Source organism: Vidua macroura, chromosome 1 (genome assembly GCF_024509145.1).
Source record: "Vidua macroura isolate BioBank_ID:100142 chromosome 1, ASM2450914v1, whole genome shotgun sequence".
NCBI lineage: Eukaryota > Metazoa > Chordata > Aves > Passeriformes > Viduidae > Vidua > Vidua macroura.
Window position 1 is genome coordinate 122,557,376 of NC_071571.1, and position 13,478 is coordinate 122,570,853.

Below are 13,478 nucleotides of genomic sequence, written 5' to 3' on the forward strand. Positions count from 1 at the left end.
AGACCGTCTAACTTCTCTTCTAACACTGCAACAATCACAAAGGTGAGCAATACATCAAACCTATATTTAAAAGAAACAAACGTGGTGTTTTGCATACAGGCACTGACACAGTGATGCAAATTATAAATGTAATTATGACTTGAACTATATGCAGACCTGTCAGTTCCCGAGAAAGGGCTGCTAATGTGAGACAACAAAGCTGAAAAAAAAAAACCTGCTTGAAAACTTAAAAGGTTTGGAAGGAAACAAACTAGTACACATTGTCTTTTGGGTTGTTTTACTTTTGTGTTAAGGAAAATTCAATACAGTTTATTAAAATAAAATCTGTAGCCAAGGGGACAGGGCAAAGCTCATCTTGTACTTACATCTGTGAAAAACTCAGAAATTAAATGGTATCTTGCAGGTAATGGAACCAAAAATGGAAAAGTTAATAGTGAAAAAATTAAAAGGTCCCAGCAAATTAAAACAAAACCAAAAAAAGGGGTAATTTGAATCTGTGATGAAGATAACACCTCAACGTATCAGTATTCTTTTTCCTCTGCTTCTGCTCCTTCCACCATAATACCATTAAAGTAACTGACCGGTGGAGTTGCTGGGGAAGAGGGTGGTGGTGTGGGGATTTTATTGTTGTTGGGTTTCCATTGTGGTTTTCCTAGTACAGCTAAAACCAGATGCTTTGCATATTTTTCAACACATAAAGCAACATTCTGCTGTCTAATTTCCATGATTTTAGAGTCCTGTTGACCACTTAATACCATCCTTTGCAGCATCACTTTCCCATTTATGGTTTTTTACCTTTGATTGAGTTTTACAGATCTAAGCAACATGCTAGGACACAGAGACTACCAAAATACTCAGATATGGTTTACATCAATTCAAAGAAGGCAGCTGAGATTTTGCAGAACAGCAGCATACTCAGAAAAGTCAACATCTCCAGCTGGCAGCTCTGATGATCCTTCTGTAACATATACTCTCTCTCTGTATTTAAGCCATGCACCTTTTTTATTTTCCCCTCTGTCACTCTGGCTTTTTTTTTTTTTTTCCTGGTTGTATTGTTGTTGTTGTGTTTTGGTTTTTGGCATTTTTGAGAAAAACTACTAGCTCTCACACCCTTCAAGAGGAATGCATTTTCAACAGTAGCACAGTAAAGGCTGATGAAGTACGTTTCGTATTTTAACTTTGTGAAGATGCCTTTGATTTAATCTATCTGCACTCCTGATCACTTAGCTCTTCTTCTGCCTTCTGCTTTACATTTATACACCTAGTGCAGCAATACTCTTTAGATTTATTGATTCTTGTGATCCAGAACTTCCCCTTTCAAGTTTTTTAAATAGTTTACTTTACTAAGTAGAAGATAACTTTGCCTGGATGTTGCTCCTTTTATGGTCAAGGAATCAGCAGAACCCATATTTCCTGTGTACTTTACAGTTTAGCCTTCTCAAATTTCTAACCCTTGTATATTTAAAATAAAAGATTGCTCAATGTTTTAAATGACTCAGTTACATCAGGGGATCCAATTATTTTATTCAACATCTTTAAAACCCAAGCAAGTACTGCTACACAATTTTTTAACACAACCAATTGGAACTGTAACTTGATTAATGAACTCAAAACATGATACCTGATACCAAAAACCCTCAAAGAGAAAAAATATCATTCTACTTTTGACAAGAAGCTCCTAAAACAGCGACAATTTCAAAATCTAGCATGACAGTAAAGAGGAAGTTTTTATGTGCAAGGTATTGAAAGGTATAAAAGTTGTACAGGGCAGAAATTATAATGAGGTAGTACTCTGGAAACAGAGATATCCTTTTCAATCTGCTGTAAACTTTGTTTTAATGGTTTTTTTTTTTAAATAAGTTGAAATAAGTGAATACCATTATTAGACTGATTCATTTTTGCAGAAGACTAAAAACTGCTATTTCAGTTTTAGTCACACTCATCTGAAGTATCACAAACGCCAGTGTAATTTAAAAAGCAGTGAGTGTTTAACTCAGTATATATGAGTCTCAGAAAAGCCTCATGTAACATGGTCTGAATTCCACCACCCAAAATGCAGATGTGAAAACATCAAAATTCAGCTCTATGTTTAAGCTGCTCCATCAATCAATAACATAGTCCAGAACTTATAGTCTGAGATCATACGCTCATCGATGTTTACAAGTGCTCAATTTTTAACATTTCTCTAAAATGAAACTAAGAAAGTTATGAGGAAAAAATGTCAACAAAGTCTGGATCTTTTGAATTTCCATCAATTAAAAAATAGATTAATACCAAGAACAACCCCTGTCCATTTCAACAAACACTGAATATTTTACCATGTTTCTCTTCCCATTTCACAAATCACCAAGAAAGTCAAGGCAGGGAAAAAAGTGCCAACAAGTGTACCCAGACAACTTTGATTTTTAAGAAGTCTTCTCCACTTGCCTTAGAGAAAGTAGGTAATGAAAATTAACAGCTACAACATATATTCTATTCAAATGTCATGGAACTCTAAAACAGCTACTCCATTATTTCAATAAATCTAGAAGAGTTTTGGAGGTTAGTAGCTGTGAAAGATAATTAAATTATTTTATTCTAAAATATGCAGAAGCTTTTACCAATTGACAGTTTATTAGACAGTAAAATGCCTAATAAAAATTTAGTAAATTCACAACCCTGCTCCTGAAAGTGTCCAACACATTACTGCAATATGCTTACTAAGGAAAACAATGTTTCATTGCCTAGACTAAAAGCAAAATTCACAATGTTACTTGAAGTAAGTGGTGGAAGAAGAGCACTTTCATTAGTCTTTTCAGCATGACAGCAGAAATAAAACCGTATATATACTTACTGTGTAATTGAATTTTGTACACTCTTTTCATCTAGAGTCATTCCCGGAGGTGGATCATTTTGAAATGCCAATAGTTCTTTTTGTAATCGTTTCTATAAAGAAATTGTATGGAATATTTGAAATACTAAATAAAGTTCAACAATAAACATGCACACTTAAGTACATTTCATCAATTTTTGAAAGGTAAAAGGAGTTTTACTTGACAATTTAAAAACAAAGTGGAATTGGAAGGTGAGAAAAAAGGATGACTTTGCTTGCTTCGCTAGAAATTTAACTGAAAAGACACAGGCAAAATAAGTTACAAGCTTTAAACTCATTTTTTGGGTAAAATACAGTGGCACTTACATTTGCAACACTGCAAAGGGAAGAGCTGTTGTGTTACAAACTACAAGGAGGTATAAATGAATTGGCTGTATTACAAAAACATTTGTAGGAGCCCCACCCCTAGCAGTGAGCATTTCATATTTACACATCATTAGATTTATAATTTTATCTACAACACTTTAACAGCATAAGCTCCTCCTCTAAGTAACCTAAGACATTTCCATTTGGCATCTGTGCAAGCCTTTGCCTTGTTCTAAGTCATCCCAGAGGACAGAACAGAAAACTAAACCAAGACTATTTGGATTTCACAACACAAACTAAAAACTTTACTCTAACTGCATCTTAGAACCTACAGAGTCATAGCACTTATTAAAGTGTTATGGCAGTAGCTCAGGCAATTCTTGCCTATTCTGACAGAGAAATTGGTCACTGCAACAAGGTGTTTCTGTAACAACTATCAGAACAGTTTCTTACAATCTATTGAGCAAGGGAAATGCAGCCTCTGTGCTGTCATTGGCACTGCTCTCAATTTTCTCCATATAAACAGTTACACAATATATTTTGTCATTTCCAAGCCATCTAGATGACAAAAAGTTCAAGGCTTTCTCATTTCTAATGTCTTTTTTCCTGCCAACAATTTTAAGGTTACTGTCTACAAGTTCACTTCAACCTCACTATAAGTCAAAATGATTTTATACTCCAAAGGAATAAAAATACATGGTTTGGTGATTTAGTACCTCATTTCCATTCAATATCCAATTTTTATAAAACACGGGTCTAGCACACACTTGTAGCTGTTTTCCTGTGCTTAGTAGAACTTAAAAAAATTCCCAGGGGAAAATAAAGTGTTGATTTGTCAACACAGAAATGATTCAGTATCCCATCAAATATATCTGAAATAGGACTACAAATAAATTCAACCACACAACTCAAAGAAAAGGCCCTTATACATTCACAGCTTACATTCTGAAATACTTTCTGTCTCTATCAAGCAGCCCAGAAACTTCCTTGGGCTTCTATATTGAAAGTTCCTACCTAGCACTGAGATATAACAAACAACGCAAAAACCCAATGCTAGCATTTTCATAAGCTGTATACATTGCTCACACATTGAACAAACAGGTTAGAATCCTTTCTTTCTGCTCAGATTAAGAAAACACTAACAGTGTTTCCAACACCACTATTATGAATTAAAATGCAAAGGAGCAAAGTTACAAAACCATTTTATAAATCCTTAATTTGAATGGCAGAGATGTTTTGAAGTCAATTCTCTTTCTGGCACTTCCCCAGACCATCATCAAACAAACCTCAAAGGCAGTCAACCTGTGTACACTTTTTCACATAGAGAAATATTTTAAAAGTTCAGAGATGAGAACGTTTTACGACAATGGAAATTCAAACTCTGCTAAAGAGGAGATTTGGAAACATTGTTTACAAAATAACAAAGAACATATGTATATAAGAATAGCAAATAATTCAGTAGATCCATTTACTTACACATGTAGACCAACTATACAACTTTGTCTATATAAAAAAAGCCTAAAACACATTTTAGAATTTAATTAAAATCAGAAACGTTAAGCTATCAGTGTCTGACAGTAATCTGAAGAGACAAAATTTTGTCTGTATCCTAAAAAAAATTCAAATTACCAACACTTAAAATATTATCTAATTTCAAGTTTGCACCTTTAGCCCTTTTTCCAGCCACCATCTTTTCAGTCTAACACAGACTCAGTCATGCTTTTGCCCATCTCACTAGTGCAAAATTATCCTGTTTTACAGGTCTATCTAAACAATAAACATACTATGTTTATGGTCCTTTCTAAACAAAATAGCCAGTAGCAAAAAGAAAAAAAATAATAAAAATGTATACTTGAACAACAGAGTACCACTGAAGTGCTCTGTTCCTCTGATCCTAAAACATTTGCTGACACTGGCATGAGGGCCTGTCCATTCAGCATAAATAATACATACAACATACTACCTCTCATCGCTTGCAATGCAAAACAAACTTCACAAAACATATCCCAGAGAAATAGCAAGAAATATTATTTACACTTTGGGTCAAATGTGTCACATCAAACAAATAATATTTTTAAAGAAATTATTTCCCAGTTAGCCAATTCAAATAAATACCAGAAAGGAAAGTCAAAAACTCCTCCCATCCATAAAAAATCCTGGACAGGGTGAGCAGAAGGCTACAGTACTCAAAAACAGGACTGGGTTTTTTTGCCTCAGTCTTCAATGGCAACCTCTCCTCCCACACCACTCAAGTAGATGGACAGCAGGAGGAAACAAACTCCCTCCCACTTGAAGTAAAGGTCAGGTTCATGACCACTTGAGGAACCTGAATACAAACAAATCTCTGGGACCAAATGAACTGCATTCCAGACTCCTGAGTGGAATTGGTGCATTTAGTTGCCAAGCCACTTTCCATGTTTGGAAAGTCTGGCAGTCAGGTGAAGCCCCAGCTGACTGGAAGAAGGGTAAAAAGGAGGACACTGAGACCTGTCAGCCCCACCTCTGTGCATGGGAAGTTCATGGGACACATCCTCCAAGAAGCTGTACTTTGACACATGCAGGACAGAGAAGGATTAAGGACAGCCACCATGGCTTCACTGAGGCCAAGTCCTGCCTGACCAGCCTAGTGACCTTCTACAATGGAGTGACTACATCAGTGGACAAGGGAAGAGCTACAGATGTCATTTATCTGGACTTGTGGTAAGTCTTTGGCATGGTAGCCTACAACACCCTTCTCTCTACGTTGAGGAGAGATGGATTTGATGGGTGGACAGTTCAGTGGATAAGGAACTGCTTGGATAGTCACATCTTGTGGGGTGGAATGAAATGATCTTTACAGTCCCTTCAAATCCAAACCATTCTATCTGACCTCTATTTGCAGCTTTCAGTGGAAATATCAATACAAGAAAAAAAAAAAAATCTATGCCATTCCCATAAAAAGCTGAAAAGAGCATGTCCAGTAGAAAATGAATGTGTTATCTATTAAGTTACAGAAACTCAATAACCCAGAAAAGCAAGACTAACACTGTCAGTGTTATAATGAAAACAATTTATAGCAAGTATATTTATCACATTGAAATAAGGGACTCCACAAAAAACCCTGACTATGATTATCTATTAAGCATAGGAAAGTCCAGTGCAATTCTGTTTAATGGTAAATTCCTAGACACAGCTCCTCACTGGATAGGGAAGGAAGGGATTTAGAGGTGAAGAAATACACACCTCTTCTGGATTTGTTCTTGATTCAGAGCAATATCCCAAACAAAACCAAGTTTCAGCAAAAGGCATTATTTCCTTCTGCCTTACAGGAATCTCTCTAACCCTATGTCTGCCTAAAGAACCTGCATTCCATTATACTAAACCTTGATGGATTTTATGTATCTCAGCAGTGCTCCCTGCCAAATAAAGAGGCTCTCACCCTAGAATTACTCAGGACAGAAGAGCAACAACTGCTATCAGAAATGGCAGAGAACTACATTTTTTCTTATCTCCAGCTATACTGACTATCTGGATAATTTGCCTTGATATTAAAGATCAGAAGTATCTTGTAATAAGTTCCTGGATTTCTCCAGTCCTCAGTGACAGGAAGTCTGAAAGTGTTAAACAGTTCAAGTGGAAAAAAATGCTTTTAAAGATTTCCTATGTTTTAATCTTGCCACTAGAGACAGAAGTAAGGCAGTTTATATATGAAGATAATTACTTCTATTGGACCAACAGACACACACTTAGGATGTGATTTAAGCCCATTATTTGTTGGGCGCCTTTTTCCCCAGCTGGAGTAATAAAATACACTCTATATTTCAAAACACTCTACTATTCCATTAACTACACCACAGAAGTTCGTAATTCCTAATCTGATGAACATATCTGGGTATCTTCAACAGGCTTTCACCAAACATTTTCAAAATTTGGGGTTTTTTTTAATCAACTCACTTATTTCTGTACAGAATAACAAAGAGCTGCCTATAGACCTTTTCCAGAACAAGAGAGTACTCTATAGGAACTGGAACAAAACTGCAGAGGGCACAAAGGGCCTACTAACCACAATTCATTCAAACAGTGGGAAAAAATGTTTTAAGAGAGAGACTAAGTAATATTTAGAAAATAATCTTTAAATCAACGTGTCTGATAAATGCATTCCAGTGTTTCACTACCCATGGTATAAAATGTTTCTTTTGTATCTTACCGAAATACCTCATGTTCCAATTTGTATCTATTGTCCTTTGTCTTTCCATAGTGGCTCTGTTTTCCCTTGATATCTTCCTATTATGCTGTTGTAGGCATCAGCAAGATCTCTCATTTGCCTTCTCACAGCTGAAGAAACCAAGTCTCCTTGAAGGTCACACAGTTCAGCCCCAGCCATCCTGCCTGTCATCTGCTGGACTCACCCCAGAAGCCCAATGTCTATCCTGTACTGCAGCTCCCTGAACACAGCACTCCAGATGTGGTCTCAAGTGCCAGAGAGAGGAGAAGAATCACCTTCCTCGAGCTGCTGGCTCGACGCTTGCACAGATAGCCTGATGTGCAGCTAGGGATATTCAGAAAACTTAAAGATATTTTCCAAAGATATTATGAAGGCCTATTTTTTTCTTCCTCTCTTTCTTAAAATAATTTGTCTTTTGTTGTGTCTCATTAATACAGAAACTGGATTATCAGGAGATTGATCTAGTTATAAAAAAAAGCCCTTAAATGAAGCCCTTAAAGACCAGATTCATACAGTTTAATTAGCAAACCAAGTTCCTCATTACCACAATAATTCAGAAAACATCTGAAGTTTGAATTTAAAAACTTGAAATTAATTTCTCTTCAGTGTTGAACAGTACTTGCTGACCAAAAAGGTTACAAAGGACAATAATTTTCTTACAGCTACACAGTCTAAACACCCACTCTTAGCTTCAAGACTCAAATGTACTTTAAAAAAACATGATTCTGGTATACCAAGCCCATAGCTTGGTACACAATAGCTGCAAAAGGCACATTGCAACTGGAAGATTCTCAAGCATTTGAAAAGAAAAGTTTCAGCAGTGTGAAAGCCTTTCTTATATTTGACAACCATGAGTGCAGAATTATTGCTTTTGTTTTCACAAACATTCTAGAAAATTAGCGGCAATATACATAGGAGGACAAAATATAACAGATTGACACTTTTCAGACAATTTTAACTCTCATTCGTTGAATCTTTTAAACTTAGGATTTAAAGATACCTCTCCATCTTCCTAACATAAAAGGAAGTTGTGTTAAAAGTCTTTTAACATTTTTTTCACATCACTTTATCTCTTGCCTTTACAAGTGGAAGAATTTTCTTTATAGTAAATCTAGATCTAGGTGGGTTAAATGAATTATGGTCTAATTACTTCTCTTAGGCTTCACGGACACGAAAGTGTTCTTTTATTTACTTCAACTCTCACCTTTCCCAATCTCTACTCATGTAAACACTTTCAAGCCAATGCAGACTACCCTCAAAATACCCTTTGGCAGGTTCACTCTGTTTGACAGAGTCAAACACCTGCTCTCAATCAGACAACCAGTCTAAACAACCAACTATGACTTTGATAACTTGTGAAGTGGTCTTTATGGTTTCAGAAAAATAGATGATTGATACCACATTTTTCTTGTGTGTTTATTCAAATGTCACATCAACACATGGAAAATTTTTGCACAGTCAAAATGCAGCTACTGCTCCTCTTTCACATCAGCTACAGCCCAATAAAAGGAGAAAATCATGTTAATTCAATGTGATTTTTTTTCTTAGACCTATTTGGCTAATTGTCTTTGCTAATTGTCGATTGTTTGCTATAGGCATCAGAGACTATTTGGGCCAGTGATTTCCAAAGTCAAATTTTCACACAATAGTAGAAAAACAAAAAAAATATTTATCTTCTGGAAACTCACTCCAAAGAATTGTCAGAAAATCTCAGATTTAGTTGCTTAAACACTTTTAAAAAGCAAACCAACCCACACAGCTAATTTTAATTACTGACATAATAACCAGTGTCTAAAGATATTGAATCTGCTCTTTTTGTTTGGCATGCTTTGTCATCAATTCAAGTATTTGTCACCTATGCTTTGCTTTCCTTTCCTATTTACAGGCTCATCCCTTTCCTCATCTTTCTAATGACTTATAAGAACATCTTTTAATGCTTTTCAAATTCACCAATTTAAAACAATAAATCATGAGTAGATTTCACTCTTATATGCTTATCCTTCTAACAGGAATTACTTAGTTACACTTTTCTCTTCTATACAAAGCCTCCTCAATCTTCATGTCACTAAACAGGCCCTCATGGTGCCACATTGACTTTTACTATTATTCCTATTTTTTTCCATATTGAGACAGCTTGATACCAGACATTAGTATTTTTGTCTAAAAACCTGTAGCATTTCAACACTCCAGCTATATTAAGACCTGCCTAACTAAAAGTCAATATCACAACTGCTTTCAGCTTTTTCCTTACCATGAATGAGGAATACTTTTTTAATCACTCAAGTTGCTTTCAGCCTCTCAATCAGCTCCTTCAAGTCAAAATAGAAGCTAGTGCAGCTATTCATGCCTAAAATAACGCCCAAATACATGTTTTCCATACACTGATATACTCTTGAGAGCTGTGCTTGCTTTACTGTCCTTTTCACATCACAAGACACTCTCTTCAATGTTTCTGCTAACCCATCAAAGGATTTCATATAGAAGCATGCTCCTGCTTGTCCACTTTCTATTGAAAGGGACTGGAAGAATGCTGCAGACTTATAGGGGAATACATGAAGGATGCCAGGCAATCTAACTTTAACGTTTTCCTTATTTTTGAGTGAGAATGTTATGCTAAAGCATTCTTGTAATACAACTTCAAAGCAAACCAGAACTAAAATGTATCAAATTGATAAAAACATTCACAATCTAGAGGGAAACGGAACAGCTGAGTAAGAATATCAGAAACCCAAGACTGGTTAACAGCACAGTCCTTCAACTAAAGCAATAATCACATGCAAAATGCAGAGGAGTGATGTAAAGAGTTTATAGAAGTATTTTCAAGTGGAAGTCTTTGAAACCAAGATTACTTATTCCTTACTTATACCTATCTCTACAGGAAAGGATGAATCAGGAATGAAATCAAAGAATACAGCTGAACTCTGATCCAAGCATCACTTCCAAAAGAAGTTTATTCAAGTACTTGAGACATGACTGACATAGCAATGGTTTGTAGCCTGTTGCTAATTCTGTCAAACAGGATTTGTGCAACTCCTTCAATGATCCTCCACAGATTTTCTACAGTATCAAACCCATAAGACTTCTTACAGCATATGGAAAAAAGAACACAAAATTAGCTGGTGCCAGTGGGGAAAAATTCCTGACAGCTCCCCAGACAGGTCACAACCACCTCTATCATTTCTATCCTGACAGACAGCACTTACTGTCTGTCATGGTTCAAGTTAAATGTATGTCTGAAGTCAACACTTTCTAGCAAAAATACACACTCCTCTTTCTCCAAACTGGCACACATCTTACTTGGTCACCTCTGGAACTGGGGAGATAACATCTCAAATGCCACAGCTGAATTCTCACTTGAGTTGATTCTAGGTGAATCACATAAAGAAGCAGGCAGGGCCTGCATATAAAAAAGATGCAACATGAGAAAAGGGAGGGGGGCAGCAATATAGGACAGAAAGAAATTTAGAGGTTTTCAATATGAGTGTTTCAAAACCAGCCCTAGAAACAGGTAGTTTGGTCTCTGTGTATGACTGAGCTGGATATAATAGGACATAAATGCTTATTAACATATACAAAATTATTTCACTGGTCTCTGTGTCCCTGTTAGCTACCCCAAGTGTCAATAACCTATATTCCTAAAGCATGTATGGTATCATCACCATCACATTGCCCAAAAACAGGGATTATTTTTCTGATTCTACCATAAACAAGGGACACCCATGGACAGAGTTTAACCACAATCCCTCACAATGAAGTAATGCAAAGGTGTCTTCTTTACCCACCACGAAAATTTCCCTAGCTCTTGTAGGCATGTGCAAATTACCTTTCTCAACACCTTTAAAAAGGAGTATCACAATATCAGGAGTCTTATTTTCAGTTCTAAGCCTATTGCCAGAACTCTTACAACAGCTTTGCCCCTCCATTGGAAAAGTGGAGCACAGAGTTAAACTTTAACAGAGCTAAGGGCAAACAGAAACGTGTACAGTGAAGGTAGAGGGGTCACTACCAAGTACAATTTATGTACATACAGATGAGAGCACCTAGGCCAAGCAGTGAGTGTTGCATCAGGCAATGTTTTATTCTTCGTAACTAGAGTGGGAAAAGCATACGTACAGTGGTATACTGGCTGTTGATTAGCAGTAAATTATTAACACATTAATCCAATCAAGTTTGAATGTATGCCCATACTCCTGGATTATTACATCCTATGAGCTGAAATGACAAACTTTGAAAACATAAATAATACAAAGAAAATAAAATTGCAATTCTTAAATACTTCACATTCTGGTGTTTCAAGAAATGCAGTACAAAATGTGCAGTGTCTTAAATCAGCAATATCTTAAATGAGTAAACTAAATTATGAGCTATCTTAGTCAAATACCTTACCTACAAACAACCTATTTCAGTGATCTTCCTTTTTATAGAGAAATAAAGTAAGAAGGAAAAAAGCTGAGCTGATTAAACTCAAAGCAGATTCAGCAAAAGACATTATATATTAAGGGAAATGGTAAGAATTTGGTAGAAAATAGCTAGGGGAAAAGCAAAACTATCAAAAGAGCATTAACATACAAGCAGAGCAAAAAGTGGCAAATGGACAAACAGATTCCTTTCACTTCTGCTGGAGGAAATGTTTCATTGCCACACCTTATTTCACCATTAAAACAAGATGTGATGGCAATTTAACTGAAATGTGGTGGCCTTTTCACCTGGAGTGGTAGGAACTCAACTAGCCATGTCCAATAAGGCAGCATCAAGATGATATGAAGAAACAAAGCTGGAATAGCAACTTCACAGACTAGGAAGCATGCAGGACCAAAACATCTGTACCTGAATTGCTTTACAAACCTTCTATTTCTAGGCACTCAAATTCCCTTCTCTTTGTTGCAAGAAACTGTCAATGTAAGAAAGGAATAGTCTTCCATGGCCAAGCCTTCCTGGACACTGTAAACTCAAATCTTGATCTGGCTCAAAGATCAAAGAGGAAGAAAATTAACTCATAAATAGTTAGAAGTTAAACATTAATCCCATGGGGGCTCCATTCTTCTATTTTGGTATAAATGTATTGGTAAAGCTGCTGCACCCTAGGGACACCTAACAATATTTCTTCCATAACTACCAAAACTCCATTCCACATCCAAAAATTTAAATGGGCCCAAACTCTGTTAGCACCAAAACACTGCCAGTAATATGATAACGTCCTGGCAAAGAATTTACATTTTGCTTATGAGCTGCAGCCTGTGACCTCCTTGCCCATTCAAGATATAAAATGTTTCACAAAAAACATCCTTTACGTTTTGGAGAAGTTCTTACATGCAGGAGACTGTCACGGTACAGAGACAAACAGCAAACTTGTTGCAGAACAGGAGCTGAAAACAGGCTGCAATGACAGTGTTGTACAATACCACCATGTTGATTCATAAGCTAAGCTTGACTGTTAGTACAAGCTACTAGCCTGAGAGTGTAAAACCACTAGAACTCTATTTTCAGTATTTCAGTTCCTTCCAGTCATGCATTTCTTACTGAAAAGTGCCTCAAATCCAGAATATGAAGTTCTAAACACCAGGTAGATAGTTATGCTTTTCAAGCTAAACTCATCTACAGAAGAAAAAATCCAACATATTTTAAAAAGTTTAAGAATTCAGGAACTCACGGCACATTACTCTCTAATTAGAAACCTAACTTAAAATACCAAAAAGCTGTCAAACAAAGAGAAACAATACAAAGACTAACAATGGTGACATTTAAGAAAAAGTTACCTGCCACACTTCATCTCACAACTTAAGAAATCTAGAGAATGGCACTTCCTTCAAATAAAAACCCCTTTATTTCCCAGTCAACCAGGTCATTCAAGGAAGTCCTTGCAGATTATATCCCATAATTCAGGTGAGATCATTTGCCCCAGACTCTCAAACACACAAACCATCCAGATACTTGATTATCACAATCCTGCATGAATTCTTCCTATCAAAGTTCTTCTAGTAAGCTTTAGTCAAGGCACAGAGGAGAAAAGAAAGATAATTGTCTGGATGTGGCTAATTAAAGATTCAGCAAATGCATAACAAAACAGCTCCACAAAATACTCTGTCCTTATTAAAA

The 13,478-nt window shown here is 36.2% G+C and overlaps 1 protein-coding gene across 4 annotated transcripts in view; it reads right to left on the minus strand.

Moving 5' to 3' along the window:
- UBE2W (ubiquitin conjugating enzyme E2 W) overlaps positions 1 to 13,478 on the minus strand; it is a 32,687-nt gene that overhangs the window by 11,690 nt on the left and 7,519 nt on the right. For all 4 annotated transcript variants that reach the window (XM_053975119.1, XM_053975126.1, XM_053975098.1 and 1 more), the window contains exon 2: positions 2,834 to 2,925. In XM_053975119.1, the coding sequence (XP_053831094.1) occupies positions 2,834 to 2,925 (92 nt within the window). The remainder of the gene's footprint in view (positions 1 to 2,833; positions 2,926 to 13,478) is intronic.